Below are 22,953 nucleotides of genomic sequence, written 5' to 3'. Positions count from 1 at the left end.
TGGAGACATTAAGCCCACTTAGATAGTGAATTCTAGGTGTTGGTTTTTATAAAGTTGTTTTATGCAATTTTTTATGGTCATTTTCTATAAATATGAGCTTTTGAATTTGGATTAAAAACTTTTGACATTTTTTTTTGCCAATTTTAGTTTTCAAAATTGGGCTGGAAAAATAAAAACCCAAGCCCCAATTCATTCTTATTTTCCATCTCTTTTCTCTCTTTAGGTTTCTTCATCCACTGGGTCCCACAATCCGGTTCTGAGTCCAGAGGATAGTAGGTCAACTCTAATGGTGGTCTGGAAGAATTTGTGTCGAGATTCAGCAAGGAAAAGTGATTTTTAGGAGCTTTAAAGGTAATTTTCTAATTTACTATTTTTTCCTTCAATTGGATGTTTTTTTTCTTTAAATTAAAAGCAATTAAAGTGTAATTAAATCCTTATTCCACTGCGCATGTCTCGTATTCCGTCAACATCAAGAAAAGTTGTTGATCATGCTGGTTCTTCAACAAAAGTTATTGATGAAACTGGTCCATCATATCCTTTTCATGAATTGAGAATACCTCAATATAGTGGGAGGGTTGTTCAATAGTCTGATTAATACATGGGTTTAACAGAAACTTGGATCGTCATACCTGATGATGGTTTAGAGGATCCATGACCTTTAAATAGGCAATAGAAAATGTAGATAAAGTCCAATGGATAAAAGCCATGGACCTTGAAATGGAGTTTTTGTACTTCAATTCTATATGGGAACTTGTAGATCAACCAGATAGGGTAAAACCTATTGGTTGTAAGTGGATCTACAAGAGAAAATGAAACCAAGCTGGTAAGGTATAGACCTACAAAGCTAGATTAGTAGCAAAAAGTTTTACCCAAAGAGAGGGTGTAGACTATGGAGAAACATTTTCTCCTGTTTTCGTGATTAAGTCTATTAGAATATTTTTATCCATTGCCGCCTTTTATGATTATGAAATATGGTAATTGGATGTCAAGAAATCCTTTTTTAATGGTTATCTTGAAGAAAGTATTTATATGTCTCAACCAGAAGGGTTCATTGAACAGGGTTAAGAGCAAAAAGTTTGCAAGCTTAAAAGATCCATTTATGGGTTAAAAAAAGCATCGCGATCCTGGAATATAAGGTTTAACACTTTGATCAAATCTTATGACTTTGAACAGAATGTTGACAAACCTTGTGTTTACAAGAAAATAGTCAATAAAACTGTAGCTTTTCTGGAACTATATATTGATGATATCTTGCTCATTAGGAATGAAGTAGGATTCCTTGCTGATGTAAAGAGATGACTAGCATCACAATTTCAAATTAAAGATTTAGGAGATGCACAATATGTTCTTGGAATCCAAATAGTTCAGGATTGCAAGAACAAAATGCTAGCACTATCTTAAGCACCTTATATTGACAAGATGTTATCAAGATATAAAATGCAAAATTCCAAAATAGGTTTATTATCTTTTCGACATGGAGTTCATTTTTCTAAGGAACAGTATCTTAAGTGTTGGAACGTACCATCATGTAGCGGAAGTGACCAGGATCCATAAGCACTAATTCATTAATTTTGGCAGAAAGGAAAGTATGTTTCAACAGAAATAAATGGGTTTCGTGACATACCTTTGTAGAACTTCCTCAAAGCTTGAATTCCAGCTGCAAATCTCCTCAGAATCTTTTTGTAAACCACCCCAAGATCTTCCCTACTATTCTCTTGGTGCTCTAGATTGAGTTGTGGGACTCACAATAAGCCTGAATTAAGGGAATAGGAGACAAACTCACAGCAGCAACCCAGTAGAAGAATTCCTTTCTTCTCATGAATTTTTCAGAAAAATTTGATCGCCTGCATTGCCTCAAAATTACTCCAATCTCTTCAATATATTGCAGACAGTCATGTAAAGAGATTAGCTGCATGAGATGCAACTCATGCTTGGAGTAAATGAAGCTTGAAGATGGGGAATTGTTAATGAGCTACTTGAAGCAGTAATGGAAAATGCCAATTTTGTGATTTTTCCTTCTTTTTCAATTTTTCAAATATTGATTTCATAAATAAATTCTTTTAATAAAATTGAAAACATTATTAATTTTATAAAATTAATTTCATAAATTAATTTTATTAATAAAATTAATAAATACTTATTTAAACAATTTAAATAATTTTAATTAATTTAATATCAAATATTAAATTATTTTTTATACAATTCCATCTTCAAATATTTAAATCATATTTAAATATTATTTCTCTAATTTCATTTAATTCTAATTTAAACATTTCAAATTAACTTATCATGCTACTCTAGTGCTAATCCATTTACAAGCTAGTAGGGGGATCTCGCGGACCTACAGATCATGAGCTCCAACGATTCAAGATTAATCGGCTAAACTCATTAGACCGAACTAACCCCCATTCGTTAACTAATGAGCGATTCCACTAAAGCCCATAACTAAACTCCCCTCACTGTAGATATATTATGTCCACTCGATATAACCATGATTAGTAAGTTAACCCTTCACAGGTTCTTCGTAATAACGGCTGGGTCGAATCTCTGTTTTACCCCTAAAATTACCTTTTGTTCCTTAAGTTCCACTGATCCTCTAATGAACAATTGATTTGTGATCCAATCAACAAATTGAATCCCTTTCGGTTCAATAAGAGGGTGAGGCCTCTTGTTCAATACCCAAAATCAACACTTGAAAGGAACAACCTCTCTACTAACCTTAATCGGGTAGGAGTGAATTCTGTCTTGCACCCTATATCCCCAGCTATTCATCCGAACTTATCTCCAAAATGTGAGGCTTATTGAGTAGAGACATTTGGTCTACTCTCATCGTTTGTAGATCAAAGGATAATCCCGAACAAACAGGAGTCATAGTTAGATCAGGATTAAGGTCAAGTTACCTAGGTCATCGCTTTGAAATAGTCAGTATTAAATAGTAAATAACGTTATAAAGTAAGAGTAACTGGTTTCGTGGTCCGATCTTGTACAAAACTTGTTTGCACAGGACGTCCCCACTCCTCATGTCATAACATGCACAGATTATGATCACTTCGTATGTAGCACTTTACAACTCTTTGTAACAACTACAGAGTAGGCCGCATCCAATAGTATTACCAGAATAAGGCACCTAACCTTATTCATATACTATAGATCATTTCGACTATTTACTCGAACCTGATCCACTTGTATGTCTCCACATAAAGTTCAAGTACTCATGTAATAGTCAAGGGACTTTGGTTTATTGGATTTCTAAAAACAATATATTCAATAACAACTTATTGATTTTTCAGAATGAGTTATACTGTTTACAAACCACGAATTTTAGGTCATAAAACCCAACACTAAGATACCTCAAGAAGTTGATGATATAAAAAGAATTCCTTATGCATCAGCAGTCGAGAGCTTGATGTACATTATGTTATGCACATGCCCAGACATATGCTTTGTAGTCAGAATAGTTAGTAGGTTCCAGTCCAACCTTGGATATAGTCATTGGATGGCCATTAAGAACATCCTCAAGTATCTTGGGAGAACGAGAGACTATATGCTCGTGTATGGCTCCAAGGATTTGATCCTTACTAGATACATTAATTCTGATTTTCAGACCGATGTAGATTCTAGGAAATCTGCTTTGGGATCGGTATTCACTCTAAACAGAGGAACTGTAGTATGGAGAAGCATCAAACAAAGTTATATTGCTGACTCCACCATGGAAGTTGAATACATAGTTGCATGTGAAGCAACCAAAGAAGCAGTATAACTAAAAGTTCTTGACAGATTTGGAAGTGGTTCCAGATATGCATCTACTAATCACCCTATATTTTGATAATAGTAGAGCAGTTGTCAACTCAAAAGAACCAAGAAGCCATAAATGAGGAAAACACATCGAATGTAAGTACCATCTCGTTAGGGAGATAGTACATAGAGGAGACGTGATCGTCACGCAGATAGCCTCAGAACACAATTTAGCTTATCCATTTACTAAAGCCATCACGACTAAAGTGTTTGAGGGTCATCTAGTGAGACTAGGACTACGAGCTTCATAAAACTAAGACAAGTGGGAGAATTCATGGGTATATAGATGAGTATATAGGTGCTCTAGTTTATTGTATTTATTCTTTCATACTCAACATTGTATATTTGTATATATTTAAACACACTGGAGTTTAGTCCAAGTGGGAGTTTGTTGGAAGTGTCCTAAAACTCGCAGTTTGTAAATATTAAACATATTCTATTTACAATAAAGATATTATTGAGATTTCTTTTCAATAAAAGTGTTATTGAATTGCATTTATTCCTAAATCCAATAAACTAACCCATGACTATAACATGAATACTTAAACTTTATGTAGAGACATAAGAGAGAATCAAATTTTAGTATATAACCAAAAAGGTCTATAAGTATATGGATAGGGTTGGGTACCTTATCCTAGGAATACTATGGATGCGGCCCACTTTGTATATTGATATAACAATGTGATCCCAAAGTCATTCATGTGGAGACATGTGAGTGGGTGCATCTTATGCAAAAGATGTTTGCATAAGACCGGACCACGAAATAGTCACTTTTTCTTTATAATGTTTGTTTACTGTTAAAATTGACTATTTTAATTCGATGACCTAAGGTAACCCGATCTTAATCCTGAGCTAACTATGAACTCCTGTTTATTTGGGATTATTCTTTAATCTGCATAGGTGAGAGTGGTTCAACATCGTTACTTAATAATCCTCCCATTTTAGGGATAAGACCAGATAGATAACTGAAAACATAGTTTTATAAGATGAAATTCGCTCCTACCCGTCTCAGAGTCAATAGACATGTTGTTCCCTTAACTATTGGATTATGGTCTTGAACAAAGGGGCCTCACCCTCTCGTGGTTGAGAGGGATTTGGTTTATTAGTAGGAACATAAACCAATTGTTCATTGGAGGATCATTGGAGACTTAAGCAGCAAGATGTATAACAGGATAAAACGATAATTTTGACCTAGCTGTAAATACAAACGATTTGTGAAGGATCAACTTACTAATTATGGTTAAATCAAATGGATAGAAATATATCTACAGTGATGAGAGTACTATTGAGCTATAGTGGTATGTCTCGGTAGTTAACAAATAATGATTAATTCGGTTTAAAGAGTTTAGCCAATTAATCTCAAATCGTTGGAGCTCATGGTCTGTAGGTCCATTAGGTCCCTCTACTAGCTTATAAAAGGATTAAACATTAGAATAGTGTGTTGAGAGAATTTTGAATATTCAAACTCGGGTAGGGTTTGGATTATTATATTTGATATAATTGATGTGTAATTGCCGAATTAAACGTATTTTTTTAGAGTTGACAATATTTAAATATGATTTAAATATTTAATGAGGTATTATATTAATTTAATATTTGATACTAAAATAAATTAATTAAATTAGCTTAATTAAATTAATTTATTTTGAATTTATGAAATTCGAAATTATGAAATTGGTTAATTAAATTTTATAAAATTTATTTAATTAAAATTGAAATTGAAATTCAAGTTTTAAAATAAATTTTATATTTAAATTAACTCAAATTTTATGAATTAATAAATGAGATTTAATGGAAAGTGGGATAATCCTATATTTTCCATTAAATCCACCTCATGCCACTCAATTTATAATAGAAAATTGAGTGGCTTCATGTCTTTCAATCCTATTTGCATGAATTAGAGATGTATATTGAGGTTTTAGTTCAAATTTGGAGGGCATGCAACCTGAAATCTGAGATTAAGAAAACAAAAAAAATCTGATTTTTCTTCCCTTCTTCAAACTCTCAAATTTCATATTAAATTCCTCTCAATTTGGAGACCACACTTTTCTAAGGCTTGAGATTAGTAGAGAAGACCTTTGTAGTGGTCTAATGTAGAAATAGAAGACGAATTTTGTGGTGTTTTCAAGTAAGTCGAAGAAGTCGTCAAAGGTATAATTCTAAAATCCTAATATGTTGAGAACTAAGAATATGCATTGATATAGTTAGAGAGTTTAGATCCTTAATTGCTTCCACATGTCAGTTCTTAGATGAATGTCGGACAACCTTCCAAAGGAGAGACTCAAATATGCACATACTATTTGGTTTGATAATGACACCTTTTATGTCATTGCAATGTTTACTCAAATTATAGTATGATGAACTGGATTCAAGACCTATTCAATCTTATATGAAGTATATTTAAAGGTCTAAACCATTAAACCCATATGTTTATGGTTAATGAAGGCTCGGATAAATGCCACAATTCAATGTCCTAAGGAATTTACCCTATACCTAGAGTAAAAAGACAAGGTTGTTAGATATTTTATTTTATAGATATAAAGCTAATAAAGTCATGAAATCTGATGAACTAAAAAAGTCTAGGGTTTATGGAAAGGAAAACCATCCCTACTTGAAGCCCCAAAGGATTTTAGAAACGGAGGGGACGTGTAAAAAACCTTCCCATATAATCGAAATATCTAAACCTTCACGGCTTCACTATATATATATTCTTTAACAGAGGAGTTGGGGGTAACGTGGTTAAGGCAAACGCAAAACCATATAGTCCATACGTTCTATCCTTATCGCTGGCTGTGTAGTATTTGATAAAGCCCCTATAAACCCATCCTCTACTCCTCCAGTTCCTGATTCTTCTTCTTCCATTGGGACTTTGAGCTAGTGCAAGCTGGCCAAGAAAAGCCTCGCAACTTAGTTAGCCACTGAAGAGAAGCTGAAAACAAGAAATGGCTTCCCTTCTCGGAGTTACTGCAATTCATCATGCACCAAATCTTGATATGTACAGAAGGATGGGAACAACGGCGACGGCATCACCGACGCCCTCTCTTTCTTTTGCTGAAAAGTCCCATTTAATTGCCCTGAAAGCTCAAACTTGTTTCAGTGGTAGTAGCCGTCGCAACTTGTCCGGATTCACCTCTTCTTCTGCAATTGCAACTCCCAATTCCATCCTCAGCGAAGAGGCTTTTAGAAGTCTCGATGGCTTCTCTAAAGACTCCTTGGATGGTAATCTCGTTGACTCTGAATCTAATTCATCTCTTGCATTCTCTACTGCTCCTCCTGCTGACGATGATGAGCTCGCCATTTCCAAATTAAACTTGCCCCAACGTCTCACGGATGCTCTTCAGAAGCGTGGGATTACCCACCTCTTCCCCATTCAAGTACTATCCCACTCTCTGACTCCGCTTATTTATGGATTCGCCATACAGCTTTATTCCTCATTCCTGTGTCATTTTACAGTTAATTTGGTTATTCGATTTTTTTTTTCAATTACTTGGTAAATGCTATCTGCGAAAGGTGGGACACGGTTTCTTTCGTTAATCAGGCGCACTGCTTTAAGTTTGAAGTTGTGATTTTCTCCGTTCTCTTCCAATATTTTTGTTCGGTTTGTTGAGGCTATTACTTTAAATCCAATTATTGTCTGTTCGCTTAAGTTTAAATTTCAAAATGTTACAGATGTGGGAAATGCTAACATGTAAAATCCATTGTGTAGAAGTTTTGAGCATGATGCATACCCTTGCTTGTTTAAGAATTTTCCACAATTAAATGTAGTTTTCTTTTAGGATATAGATTCATTTTATTCTTGAGTTAATCTTCCAGGTTATTTTAATTATACAAGGAGAAGTAATTTGTTTTGAACCTCAACTATGTTTCGTTACAAGATATTTGTTGTTGACCAATTTGATTAGTCAAGTGGTGCGATTGTATCTCCAATTATTTATTTATTTTTTCATTTAAATAATGCAGAGAGCTGTTCTTGTCCCTGCATTAGAAGGTCGAGACCTCATTGCCCGTGCAAAGACTGGTACAGGGAAGACATTAGCCTTTGGGATACCAATTCTCAAAAAACTAACTGAAGATGATGAATTAAGAAGCTCGCGAAGGTACGGTTTTGTGATTTCCTTAAAACCTGGTACCAAGAGATTTGTCTCAAAACTACTAACTTTTCAGTATTCGTTACAGGCGGTCGCGTCTTCCTAGAGTTTTGGTATTAACTCCCACCAGGGAACTAGCCAAACAAGTGGAAAAAGAGATTAAAGAATCTGCACCTTATCTGAACACTGTTTGTGTTTATGGAGGAGTTTCATATATTACACAGCAAAATGCTCTTTCTCGTGGAGTTGATGTGGTAGTTGGAACACCTGGTCGAATAATAGACCTAATAAATGGTAACAGCCTCAATTTGGGGGAAGTGGAATATTTAGTATTAGATGAAGCAGATCAGATGCTTGCTGTTGGGTTTGAGGAGGATGTGGAAGTAATTTTAGAAAAGCTTCCATCTCAGCGACAAAGCATGCTTTTCTCTGCTACTATGCCAACGTGGGTTAAGAAACTTGCACGCAAATATTTGGAAAATCCATTGACCATTGATTTGGTAATATTTTACATTTTTGTAACATCTTAATTAATTACTTAGGATTGGTTTAACTTTTCAAGTGTTTAATTTTGAAAATAAGTCATTTTGGAAAAATGGAAGTATTTGGCAACTACTGCAAAGCTTTTGAAACAATTAAAACTTTATTTTAAACAGTTTTTATCCAAAAAAAAAAAAAAAAGTTTAAATGAAAATAACTTTTTTGAAAAATATTTTTTTCTCTAATCAATCCAAACATGTCCAGTCTTCTCATTTTTGACATTTGCATATTTTATTGTAATAAACCATTAAATTGTGGTGGAAAGATGCTTGCTCTTTGGATTATAGTGTACTGAAGAGATGAGCTAGATTATTTTGTATGTTCTCTTTTCCTTCCTTTTTTTTTCCACTTTCCAGTCTTCTCATTTTTGACATTTGGTTTGCATCTCCCGTGTGACAATGTTGTCATGACAAGCTAGTGTATGTGAAAAGGAAAAAAAAAAATACCAATTGTAATCTGGTTGCCTAATGCAAGTTTTAAGAAATGAGACTAATGCAAGTTTTAAGAAATGAGACTCACTTTGGCGTTAGAAATTGATTTAATTCTCCATATAAAGATCAATTCCTATTAAGTAAAGATAATCATCCTGTATCAAATGTGTAGGTTGGCGACCAAGATGAAAAGCTTGCTGAGGGGATCAAACTTCATGCCATATTAACTACCGCAACTTCAAAGCAAACCATTCTCAGAGATCTTGTAACGGTAAGGATTGAAGCATATCCCCCTTTCTTCGAACATTACAGACCAGTAATCTTGGGACTTATTCTTTTGTATGCTGTAACTGCAAAGCTTTTATTTGATGTCTTGTTATGTGGTTGGTTTGAACATATTAGATTATCACTAATTCTTAAAGTTAAAAATTTTGGTAAAAAATTAAGTTTGTTTATTGAAAAACTTGCTGTCATTGAGAAACGAAGGAAAAACTAATTTCTTTTAACTATAAATTCTTAATATTCACCTCGAACATGAATTTTAGCTTAAAATCAATTAATTCCCTTGTCATGGTTCGTTTTGATAAGGAACATTTATGCTTGTTCATGTATGTTTGTCTGTATATTCCTTTAATATTTAAAAAGTTGCATCTCACTTCATTCTAATGATACATTCGTGCTTTTTTTTTTTTTTTTTTAAACCTCTGGACTACCTGTTGAGTTTAAGCCTTGTGCCCTTAAAACACTGCTATTGGCACGTGAAAACATTCTTATTGATTTTAACCCTATTTCCTAACACAAATTGGACTTTACGATATAAAATTGAGCCCTTGAGAAATATCTTCCATGAAAAACTCTTTCATCCGTAATAGCATCCTTTCATTTTCATGTGAACCATAGTTATTTTAATGACTGATCCCCATAAAGAATGAGTCTGATAACATCATGATTTCAGGTTTACGCTAAAGGGGGCAAGACCATTGTTTTTACTCAGACAAAACGTGATGCTGATGAAGTCTCTTTGGCATTAGCTAATAGCATAACATCAGAAGCATTGCATGGAGATATATCACAGCATCAACGTGAAAGAACATTAAATGGCTTTCGGCAGGGGAAATTCACTGTGCTTGTTGCAACTGATGTAGCTTCACGAGGACTGGATATCCCAAATGTTGATTTGGTACTTTCATTTGGACTGTATTCTGATCAATGCCAATTTCTTTTGCTCTTGTTCAATGTGAAACTTATACACCAACCCCCATATGTTTTGCGTTTCTTTTGTAATCATCCGAGATTTCATTTGACCAAAAGTAGGGATAAGTTTCAGTTTCTACTCTTTCTTCTATGAAGCGCCTTTGGACTTCCGTCTCTTGAATTAAAGCTGATTTCTCAATAAATAAATAAATAAAAAAAAACAAAACAAAACTAGCCATTTTGAGGAACGCCAGCAGCAATTTTTCCAGGTGACCATGTCCGTTGGATGGATTTTTTTTTTTTTCCCTAAATGATGGTACAAACTTTTAGTTTCAATGCTTTTGTACCCTGTCCAAATTTTCAATCTGAGGCGTGCACTAATGATTTTGCCAATTAGAGAGTATTTGAGCATTCTTCAAACAATAGAGTCGGGCATTGGCATGTGAAGTATCTTATTTTTTAAAGTTTCATTCTCATACTCATTTTTCTTTCGCTTGTAAATTATACCTCTTTCCAAAATTTTCATTCTCTGTTTCAATTATTTAACTTGACTTCTCTCTATCTTCACGACAGGTTATCCACTATGAACTTCCTAATGATCCCGAGACTTTTGTACATCGCTCTGGCCGTACTGGACGTGCAGGAAAGGAGGGTACTGCCATTTTAATGTTTACAAATAGTCAAAGGAGAACAGTTAGATCACTTGAGCGTGATGTGGGGTGCAAATTTGAGTTTGCAAATCCACCTGCCATTGAGGAGGTTCTAGAATCATCAGCTGAGCAAGTGGTTGTTACTCTTCGTGGAGTTCATCCTGAATCTATTGAGTTTTTCACTCCAACTGCACGGAAATTAATTGATGAACAAGGACCAGGTGCTCTGGCGGCTGCTCTTGCACAATTAAGTGGGTTCTCCCATCCTCCTTCATCACGGTCACTTATTAACCACGAACAGGTATTAAGAGTTTTGTTTGTGAATTCTGTATAGTTAAAAGAATTCTCTCTTCCAAATGGTTGTCAATAAAGGTAAAACATATTTGTTGCAGGGATGGGTGACATTGCAGCTGACCAGGGATCCATCTTATTCACGTGGGTTTTTATCTGCTAGGTCTGTCACTGGATTTCTGTCTGACATTTATTCCCCAGCTGCAGACGAAGTTGGAAAAATACATCTAATTGCAGATGAAAGGGTGAAAATTTTTAGCATGCTGTACCTATTTCATGTCTTTTATTTTAAAATTTCGTTGGCATACAATTTTGTTTTATGAACTTAAATATTGATGTTGGTAATGCCAGATAAATGGAGCAGTATTTGATCTTCCAGAGGAAATAGCAAAAGAGTTGCTGAATAAGGAACTTCCAGAAGGAAATACTATTTTGAAGGTAACGAAGGTAAGTTTGTTCTTTCCTCTCACCATCTCAATTAAGTTTGTTCTTTTCTCTCATCATCACAAATGGGGCTTAGTTAATAATATTCTTATGGTTCCTCAAAAATAGTTTTCTTATCTTTTTGATGGATGGCCACTAACAGAAATGTTGGAACACGTTCTATACTTCACTTTTTGCAGTTACCTCCTCTGCAAGACGATGGCCCACCAAGTGACAACTATGGAAGATTTTCTGGCAGAGAAAGAAATAGCCGAAATAGCTCTAGGGATCGCAGAGGTTTTAGAACATCAAGGGGCTGGGGAAGCAGTCGAGACTCTGATGATGATGGTGATTTATTCAGTAGAAATCGCAGTTTTAGAACTAACAGCAGCAGGGGTCGGAATTTTAAAAGCTCAGGAGATGATTGGCTGATTGGAGGCAGACGATCAAGCAGGTCATCATCCGTGGATAGGTAATTTGTTGCTTAATATGATAGTGGCTATTGTGTATTTCCTTGCAACAGTGTTTTGGAAGTAAAACGATGGGTTTATAGCAAGACATTGAAGAGCATTAATCTTTAAAAATTCAGTACTTCCACAAGGAAAGAAGAATAATTTTTTGGGATGGGTGAGTTGACTAGGCAGTTGATTTCGTTTCCATTTTCTTTTTATCATTGCGGGTACTTAGGTTCTGGTTTCTTATTCTCTCCTCTCTTTTCTAGGGGGAGGGGAGGGGAGGGGATGTGTTTCCGGGAAAGAATTGTCAGTATTAAATTTGGGAAAAATATTCATATTCTTATGGTGTCGAATATTTTCCCGAAGGTGATTTGAAATTCTTTGGTGTTCATTGATGATAAGCGTCAACAATATCTGTAGAAATTAGAAATTTTGTTTTCAAGTTTTGAACTTGGAGGTGACCCTGTTCTTGCATATAATTTTGTCCTTCCACCTTTTCTTGCATTTCCACTTTAACTAATTCATTTAGGAGACTACAGCCTGTTTTGCTCACTAATTCATCTGTGAAGTTACTCTGTTTTCTTCTTCTTTGTCTTTTTTCTTCTTTCGAAATTTGTTCTCAAGGAAGAATATATTGGCATGCATATGCTCAATTCTATTCTAGATAACAGTGATGTAACTGAATATATATTGCAGATTTGGAGGCTCCTGTTTTAATTGCGGAAGGATGGGGCACAGGGCATCAGAATGCCCTGACAAGTGATAAGCAAGAAGACTAAATATACTTGATCAGCTTCTAGTTATTGTGGCGACTTACTTACCGGTAGGTTTTTGGGTTCAGCTATGTCGCATTATCTTACATTCAGTGGCTGGTATTTAGGTTTCGAAGATGCTGCTTGAAAGAGTTAAAGGAATGGCGCTCAGTCTCATGTTGCGTTACAAGATCACTTTTACAATGTTTGCAACATTCTCAGTCTGTTCTAATTTAAGTTTTGCGCAGTGAAGCATTCAAAATTGATTTGTCATGTTTTGAGTTATATGGATACCCTTTTTCGACCCCACATGTAGAATGTATATGTTCCAGAAGAATGAAGAAATGAAAACAGCATAGCATTCCGTTGGTAACTTGATTTTTACTATTTCGTTGGAACGGCCCAGGTTCTCTATGACATGGAATCTCTTTTGCTAATTTGAGGATCACTGATCTTCCCTTTACTGTGTAAGCGAAATTATATCTCATCTACGAAAAGGGTGAAGATTATCTTGTTAATTGTCAGCCCAACAACACCAACAAGAAGTAGATTTTCCCTTTAGCCTCATGTGGAGAACCTTGAATCTTTGTTAGAGTAGGGATCCTTTGAGTGAATTTAGTTATGAAAAAAGGGGTCAATACTTGAAATTTAAAAGGCAAATGAGGTTTTAATTTTTTTTTTTTTTGAAACTGCTATTATTTAACCAGAAAAAAAAATGGTCAAAGAAAATTGAATGTAAACCAAATAAATAAAGAATAATTTGTTAGGCTATTGGTAGGGGTGAGCAACAGAACTTTGAAAAGCGATCTGATTGATTAAGCGATCTGATTGATTGGAGAACAATCAATTGGTTTATGTTCTTGTGGATTCCTGTTCCGATCGAGGTGGAAAATCTATGCTTTAATAAGGGATGGAGGTCAAACTGAAGATTATAATTGGATCCCTATTTCGATCTCGGCTTCGAATAGTTTTCTCAACCCTAATCCTAAATAGTATATATATATATATATATTACATGTAGTTATTTATTTTTCAGAAATTAAATAGTTTTATATTTTTAAATAAGAAGCCAAAGTCCAAGCATAAGCCCAACAACACTTACCAAGAATCCAAGTCCAAATCCAAACCTTAATCTCATCCCTTTACCTTTTTTTTTTCCACCATTCATTTTTTGATTTTCACGTTCACCATCTCTAATCTCCCCTTCCAAACATGTCGTCATCACTGTTAGTCATAGATCTGTCGTCGAAGTTGTTGTCGCTGTCAAAATCCTCGTCACTTGACACTGAGTTACAGTGGCTGATTTTATATCTATTATTTTTTAGTTTTTCAACGAAGATGGGTCTTTGCAAGGACCCGTTTTCTCTTATGGGAAATCCCCACCCCCATTCCCACCAATTGCAGAAATAGGGTGAATACCCCCGTGGATACAAGGATAAGGAATCCTCGTTGCCAACCCTAGAAAAAACTAACCACCGACTAACTTTAGTAAATAATTGTATTATTAGTTAAAAGATAAAATGTGTCATTGTGTTTTCACTCTTCAGCACAATAAATTCGACTTAACATGCCATAAAAATGTGTGCCAATACCATGGACTCACATGGTTTTGAAAAAACCACCATTTATTTTAAATATGAAAAAGTATATTCATCTCTCTCCACACTTATTCCCAAGAATCTTAATTATTTTTTGGAAAATTGTCGGTTTTGACCCAAAAAGGTTTTTTTTTTTCTATTCAGAAGTAACCTCATTTTTAAAGTCTAAATTTTTTTTACCTCTTTTTAAACATTTTAGATTTTAAGTGGAGGGACCCACAATGTAAAGTTACAATTTTGCCCCTCAAATGAATTAAAAAAGACAAATCTTACTACAAAGACTTCATCTTCCCGGGGAAGGTAGAGTTTTCTACTACTTCTTCTCGTTGAGTTTTCAACCATTGTTGGACTCTCTTGTCGTAAAAATTCCACTACCTTTATAAAAAAGACCCATCTTTCGTGTGTTAGACGTCTTTCGTTTTCCCTTCTTCCAATTCGGATTTTGACAAAAGGTACACAATACCTTTTCCATTTTCTTTCTTTCTAAATGATTGATCAATTCTATTGTTTATAGGGGGAGTTTGTGCGATTTCTGGTAGGAATATAGTGAAAAACCCAAAACCATTTTTTTTATCAACGACATATTTGTCATTTCATTCTTTGAACTTTAACGAATTTAAAAGAACCTGTAAAATATGAGGGGTTAGGGGGCAAATGTTTTTCTGGGTTTGATTTCGCATTTTTTTAGGTTATTGAATTTCACAAGACAAATATCTCGTGAAGTTGTTGCAAATATTTGTTTCGTGAAGTATTCGCAATAGTGAGAACTTTGAAAAATGTTGTAAGTTCTCTGCCGTTTGTCTTGTAATGTTGTAAGTTTGTCTTGTAAAGTTACTTCAAGAGACAAAAAACTTAATTATGAACTCAACTTTACGAGACAAATGACAATTTATAGTCTCATAAAGTTGAGTTGATTTCTGTCTTTTGTCCCATGAAATAACTTCACAAGACATTTAGAACATTACAAGGCAAACAACAGAGAGCACAACTCAAGCTATTTTACGAACTTCATGAGATGTTGCGAATACACCCAAATAACTTTGGTGATGACTCTCCGATTTCTTTCTCGTGAAGTTTGTCCTTTTTAAGGATCTTTTCTTTCACTAGAGATTTTAACATTGTACCATTTGTAGTTCATCAGACTCATTAGACTCATCATTCAATTCGTCTAGTAATTCACATTCATAGTTTGAATTGTCTTCAACTATGTTCTCCTCTTGGTTCACGTTCTCCTTTCCTATACCATGCTAAAAAAACAACCCTTTTAATAGGTACAATTTCATCTTCTATCTCATTTTCCCCCCCATCATCTGCACAAACATTATCCTCCTTACCATACGTTGAGGATGGTGGATCATTATCCTCGAGATTGTATGGATAAACAAAGAAAATGTCATCAGATATGTTATATGGGGCAACATTATTATCTAAGGGGGTTAGTGATGTAGCATACCTGATGGATAATTTTGTTCGAAGGAAGGTTGTGTAGGATAATAAAGGGGTGGATGTTCTTGAGTTAAATTTTATGGAAAGCTTGGTTGGTATGAGCAACTGATGTTCTTTAAGTCACTGTTGCCATACATAGGTTTGGACTTTGTTGATAAATAGATAAATTCTTGATTATATGGGGCCTACATACATCCTCTCCATTTAAAAAGAACCTAAGTTCTTGATCATTTCGTATCAAATACATAGGAATCCTGGATTCAAAATTATATAGACATCTTATGGTGAGATCGTGGTTGCTTGGGTCAATCCTACTTAGATTATACAACTCCAACAAGATATCCTGAAAGCAAATGTTCCCTTTTACATCCAAACTAGAAGTCAAAACATGGTGTCGAAGCAAGGAAAAGTGAAATCCAAAAACAGAGACAGGCTCACTCACTTGCTTACATCAACATCAAAAGCTCAAACAGCCCAGCTGGAAATATCCTTTTTGGGGTAGAAAAGAGCTCACGCTGCTTCATCTCAAGGGCTGCAAGGGGATAGGACTGATAGGGCGTCCTTGGACTTCCAGGCGGTTTTTCTTTTGGGCAGCTGTTCACCGTTGCATCTATAGTATTTTTGCCCTGGTGGATCTCTCTTTCATTTAATAAAAGCCTAGAATCTTGGGTTACTAATTGGTGGAATACTGGCCGTTTGCATATTCTCGTTCATCCTCATTCCACATACCACTATATCAAACAAATATGCTAGGTATTATGCAAGTAAAGATAAAAATTACTAGCTGAAAGAACATGTATAAATAAACATTTTAAAAAAAATTTAGGAGAATGTTGACTTAAGTTGACCAAGTCAACTTTACGAGAGAGTTGTCCTGGTCCACTTTAGTTGACTTAGTCAACTTTATGAGAAAGTTGCCTTGGTCAAGTTTACGAGAAAGTTGCCTTGGCCAACTTTACGAGAAAGTTGACTTGGCCAACTTTACAAGACAACTCGATTAATTTAACTTCACGAGACAAAAGTTAAACAAAGGAGTTGTTGTTGTGAAGTTGAATCAACTCAACTTTCGCGTAAAATTGGACAAAGTCATCTTCACGAGAAAGACGACTTCACGAGACATCTGCTTTGAACTTTACGAGAAAAATCACAAAACATCAGCAATAACATTCCTATACGTTCAATCATGTTTCAGTACTTTACATTTTCCAATTTTCTCTCAACTTTTTCTCCTAAATGTAAGAATTCTCCTTTATAACGTAAATAAGTAAAAAATAAGTAAGAATTTCGTTGGTTACTAAAAATTTTCTTTAAAACGTAATTTTTTGGCTCCATTTTGTCAACTTTGTGAAAAAAAATTAAAAAACTACTTTTCAACATACTTGTCTTCTTTGGAACTCTAAAAAAAGAAAGAAATTGTTCCTTTGAACTTGGAACTCTCTAAAAAGATTGTTCCTATAAAGTTGGAACCCTTATGTAAAACATTTTTATATGGAAAATAAAATGTGAAACAGAAGATTGAAGTGTTATGTGAGTTAGACAAGTTCGATGATTTCATATTCAAAGTAATTGAATGGTCATTTATTGAGGAGAAAAATTATATTTTTACGTGATGAATCTCTCCACTTAAAATCTGAAAAATTGAAAAATAGGTTAAAAGAAAGTAGATTTTAAAAATTAGCTTAAAAACTTTTTAGGTTAAAACCCACCATTTCCCTTATTTTTTCTGATTTCACTCTCTTCATTTTATCTCTCATATGGTTCTTGTTCATCCACTCTTCTTCCCCTCCTTCATCGGCCACTGTCCATCACCGGCGTTGGCCACGGCTGTGTGTTCTTTTTTTTTTTTTTTCTTTCCTTCTTATCAATTTCTTTTCCTTTTCTATTATTTCTCTTTTCTCTTCTATCTTCTCCATTACGTTATGTTCTCCTTGATTTTTATTTCTTTTCTATTTTTAGTTTACCGGAGACAGAATAAAAAAAATCAATCAACCAACCGCATGAACGGTCGGCCGGCCTCACAAGCCTCCGAGAACAATTTGTCACCAATTGACCAAAAACAATATGTCGGTGATCAACGTTGGTTTAGGCTCAAAACTGACTCTGTCCAAACAATGATTACCACTAGATACATGCCAAAGGGGAAATCGTCGGTCAGACGGTGTTAGTTTTTGACTCAAATCAGCACCGAAAATCGATGTTCCGGTGTCATCAATTTTGGACAAAGATTGTGACACCGATCGGGCCGGTCGATTTTTTCGATTTGCATCTCCGATGAGTAGCTATAAAAAGGAAAATGGAGAAGCGATGGAAAGCTAAGAACAACAACAAAAAGTACAAAGAAAAATAGAAAACAAGAGGGTGGAAGAAAACTAGAAGAGATTGAAGGAAAAAAAAAAAAAAAGGAAAAGTGAGAAAAAAAGATGAAGGACAAGTACCGCAAATAAAAAAAGAGAAAAGTTTTATTACAGAAATGAGAGAATCTAAAAAAGGATAAATACAAAGAGAGAGAAAAATTTAAATATATAATGATTACTTATATATAGGTAATCATTACCTATAAAGTGAAACTATGGTGGTTTTAGAAAACCAACCCAAGGTTTCACATGTTCACATGCAAATACCTATGGGTGACATTTGAAAGTTTTTTTTTTTAAAAAAATATTGATCTTATGTAAATAAAGGGTATTTAGGCGATTTAAGCCTTTTTGGGCTTGCCATCCGACCGACTGGTCGATTTTACTAAGTGCAGAACCGACCTCCACTGAAAATATACATTAAACTGACTGACCGCCATCTGTTCAGCTGGTTTTGGTCAGTCAATTCAGTTTTTTTGTCTTTCTTGCTTACCCCTAGGTATTGTGTTGGTCTGACCACTCTTCACAAGTTCCAAATACTCAAGATTAACGTTGGAGAGATAAAGAAATGACTTAGAAATATTTTGCCAAATCCTCGATACTCGAAATTCGATTGCTTCCTACTCGATCTTCAATGAGAATTCCCTTTTTCGTCAGACGAGTCTTTGTTAAATCCTCGATGCAACTTGATGACAACAAAACTAATACTTGATCGTACTCGACGGTTCTTGAACAAAATTGAACGATACTTGGTGCGACTCGAAGGTGAAAACGATGTACTCAAAGCTACTCGATAGCGAAAAATTGATGTACGATTGACTCGATAATCTAATTACTCAATGAAATTTGAAAGTTAAATGAATGGCGCACGATTTGCAGTAAAGAAAAACTCGAATGAACAAGAAAGATAAGGGAAGAAGAAGGAGACACAGTGTTTACGTGGTTTGGCAAGATTGCCTACATCCATGGGAAGATCTGAATTCTTTTTACTGATGAAGATTGCTATAGATTTTTGTTGTTTACAGAAAACTAAGAAATCGATGATAACTCTGTGATTTGAAATTGAAATCAGTGGTATTTATAGAATATACCAGCTGATTGTTATACAAAGTTAGTTATAAACAAACAAAATCTGAAGTATTTGAGTCAAAGCTTCTTCAAATTCTCCACCTTGACTCCAATGCTTAGCAATCTTTTGATCTTTTTGATTCTGACATGTTTGTCTACCCTGTATCTGGAAACTCAAAACCAACCTGTTCTAAACATTTAAACAATTTAAGTTTTGAAATAGGTTTTGTTAACATATCAGCTGCATTGTCAAAAGTATCAACTTTTAAAATTTCTATCTCCCTTGTCTCAATTTTATCTCTAATCAAATGATATTTGATATCAATGTGCTTTGTTCTAGTGTGGAATTGTGGATTTTGGGAAAAATGGATAGCACTTTGGTTATCACAGTAGAGTTTCACTACTATTTGATCTAATCCAAAGTCTTTCAACAGTCCCTTGAGCCACAAAGCCTCTTTGATTGCTTCAGTTAAAGTCATATATTCAGCTTCTGTTGTAGGTAAGGCTACTATAGGTTGTAGTGATGCTTTCCAACTGATTAGATTAGGACAAAAAGGAAAAGGTAACCTATTAAGGACCTCTTTTTGTCCAAATCACCGGCATAGTCAGCATCCACATATCCATAAAGCTCTAGGTTAGTTCAGTCGACCTTTAATAGACTAACTTTAAGTTTTATGACGAAACTAGATACTTTAGGATCCATTTAGTAGTCTTCCAGTGTCTCTTATCAAGATTACACATATATCTACTAACTAAGCTAGCTGAATATGAAAGATCAGGTCTAGTAGAAATCATTAAATACATTAGGCTTCCAACTGCTTGACTATAAGGTATGACAACCATCTGTTTCTGATGTTCTTGGTCAGAATCCTGAGGAGAGTTTGTTGAGGAAAGCTTAAAGTGCTGAGCAATAGGTAAACTCACAGGTTTGGCATCATTCATGTTGAAAATTTTAAGGATCTTCTCACAATAAGAGGACTGATTGATGCTTAGAATAGACTCCTCTTTGTTCCTATGGAACTCTATTCCTAGAACATTACTTACCTCTCCTAAGTCCTTCATATCAAACTCTCTTCTTAAGAGGTTTTTTTAACATGGGTTAGATCTTCTTTGGACCTACCTACCAGCAATATGTCATCTACATATATGAGTAGGTAAACTTTGTCCTTGTAAGAACCTGTGTTTACATAAGAACCTGTGTTTACATATGTCAAATGAACTTCTTTTGAACCCAATGCTAGAAATATAGTCATTGAATCTCTTATACCATCATCTAAGTGATTGTTTTAACCCATATATAGACTTATTGAGTAAGCACAAAAAATTTGCTTTTCCTTTAACTTCAAATCCTTTAGGTTGCGTCATATAGATTGTCTCCTCTAGACGTCTATGAAGAAAGGCAGTTTTGACATCTAGTTGATACAATTCTAGATTATTTTGAGCAACTAAGGATAGAAGAAATCTTATGCAAGTCTGTTTTATAATAGGGGAGAAAATATCAAAATAGTCTATTCCTTCTCTTTGAGTGAACCCCTTTGCAACTGATCTAGCTTTATACCTAGGCTTTTGATCACAGGATACTCCTTTTTTAAGTTTGAAAATCCATTTAGATGCAATAGGTTTATAACCTTTTGGTAGAGGAACCAAGGACCAAGTGTCATTCACTTTTAGTGAATGCATATCCTTATTCATTGCTTCAATCCAATCCCTTGCATTAGTATAACTTGTTGCTTCCTCAAAGGTAGTTAGTTCTGTTGGATTTTATGTCCTAAAACTCGTAGTTTGTAAATTAATAAACATGTTATGTTTTATTGTTCGATAAAGTTGTTGTTGAAATTGTAATCTTGAATCCAATAAACTAAGGTCCTGGGGCTAATTAATGTAGTTTGAACTTTATGTAGTGACATAAAGATAGATCAAGTTCAAATATATAGCCAAAATGGTCTATAGTATATGAATAAGGTTGGACGCCTTATTCTGGGGACACTATGGATGTGGCCCACTTTGTAGTTAGTACAAACGATGTGATCTTGAATCGTTCATATAGAGATATGTGAGTGGGGGCATCCTATGTAAAGAGTTTACATAAGACTGAACCATGAAATAGTCGCTTTTTTTGTTCTAAATGCCGTTTTATGTATAAAATTGACTATTTCGTTAATTGATGACCTAGGTAACTTAATCTTAATCCTGAGCTAACTATGAACTCCTGTTCATTCGGAATTATCATTAGATCTGCATAGGTGAGGGCAACTCAATATCGCTGGCCCAATAAGCCTCCCATTTCAGGGGTAAGATTGGGTGGATAGTTGGGAACATAGGGTGTAAGACAGAATTCACTCCTACCTATTATAGGGATAGTAGATAGGTTGTTCCCTTTAATACTGAATCCAGGTCTTGAACAAAGGGCCCCATCCTCTCCTTGGCCCGAGAGAGATTCGGTTTATAGGTTGGACCTTAAACCAATTGTTCATTAGAGGATCAGTGGAACTTAAGGAATAAGATGTAGTCTTAGGGGTAAAACGGTTTTTATGACCCAGCCGAGATTACGAACAACCTATGAAGGATTAACTTACTAATAATGGTTATATCAAATGAGCACAAATATATCTATAGTGAGGGGAGTGCAACTACGGGACTTTAGTGGAATGACCCATTAGTTAACTAATGTTGATTAGCTCCGTCTAAAGAGTTTAGCTAGCTAATCTCGGATCGTTGGAGCCCATGATCTATAGGTCCATTAGGTTCCCCTACTAGTTCATATGGAATAAACTTAGAACAGTATGATAGAATAATTCGAATTGTTCGAATTATGTAGAGAGAGAGAAACCGACAAGTATATGTGATATAGTGGTCGGGTTTTTTAGCTTAGAGATACAGCTTTAATATTTAAATGTGATTTAAATATCAAGAATATGAAAATGTTCATATTCGGAAGCTCGGAAATGATGGAAATGGTCAAAGATGTAAAAAGTCAAAGAGTTGACTTTTGACTTTGAAAAATCAAACTTTGACCGACCTTATATTCAAATTTGATTTGAATTTCGAGAAAATGAATGCGGATTCATGCTCGGGAGGTCAAAATTAGTCAACACGGGAAAAATCATAAAAAGTCAAAATGTTGACTTTTTGGTCAAAGTTTGACTTTGACCAAATGACTATTTTGCCCTTTGACTATAGTTAGTGGGAAAATCCAAACTTTTGTTGGATAATTCCACTAACAAAATAGTGGGCTAGGTGTTGGCTTATAGTGGAGACATTAAGCCCACTAAGATAGTGGAATATAGGTGTTGGGTTTTTTATGCATTTAGTTCATGCAATTGTTGCATGGATTTTTCTATAAATTGGGCTTTCATTTTGAATGAAAAGAGTTTTTTCAATTTTAGAAATTGGTTTTCATATTTGGGCTGGAAAAATCAAAACTTTGAAAAAAAAGAGAAAAACCCAAACCCACCCAAATTCCATCTTATTTTCCATCTCTTTTGTCTCTCTCGGTTTTCTTCATCCACCGGGTCCCACAACTTGGTTCTGAGTCCAGAGGATAGTAGGTCAACTCTAGTGGTGGTCCGAAAGAGTTCGGGTCGAGATTCAACGAGGAAAAGCGATTTTCGGGAGCTTCAAAGGTAGTATCCTACACTTTTAATTCACTGTTTTTCCCTTCATGATGCATGCTTATTTCCTTTAACTTAAGAGCAATTAGAGTGTAATTAGATCCTAATTCTACTGCGTATATCTCGTGTTCTATCATGTGGTATCAGAGCATGCTAGAATTACTCTCAATTGCTTTTGATGGGTGTTTTTTTCCCTATCTATTCAAGTGTTGAATGAAATGGGGACTAAAGTGGATTTATTATGATTTTGGCATTTT

General features: G+C 34.8%; 1 protein-coding gene across 1 annotated transcript; it reads left to right on the top strand.

Moving 5' to 3' along the window:
* Positions 1 to 6,361: 6,361 nt before the first annotated feature.
* On the top strand, positions 6,362 to 12,992 carry EMB1138 (DEAD box RNA helicase (RH3)). Its single transcript, XM_039023208.2, has 10 exons — positions 6,362 to 7,169; positions 7,756 to 7,892; positions 7,972 to 8,383; positions 9,027 to 9,125; positions 9,810 to 10,034; positions 10,622 to 10,999; positions 11,091 to 11,234; positions 11,341 to 11,436; positions 11,613 to 11,884; positions 12,564 to 12,992. The coding sequence occupies exons 1-10, from the start codon at positions 6,738 to 6,740 to the stop codon at positions 12,628 to 12,630; spliced, it is 2,262 nt and encodes a 753-aa protein (XP_038879136.1). The 5' UTR covers positions 6,362 to 6,737; the 3' UTR covers positions 12,631 to 12,992.
* Positions 12,993 to 22,953: the final 9,961 nt, after the last annotated feature.

This window comes from Benincasa hispida, chromosome 2 (genome assembly GCF_027475165.1).
Source record: "Benincasa hispida cultivar pf3 chromosome 2, pf3_genome.v1.1, whole genome shotgun sequence".
Taxonomy (NCBI): Eukaryota; Viridiplantae; Streptophyta; class Magnoliopsida; order Cucurbitales; family Cucurbitaceae; genus Benincasa; species Benincasa hispida.
This window is presented reverse-complemented; position numbering and strand designations above follow the sequence as displayed.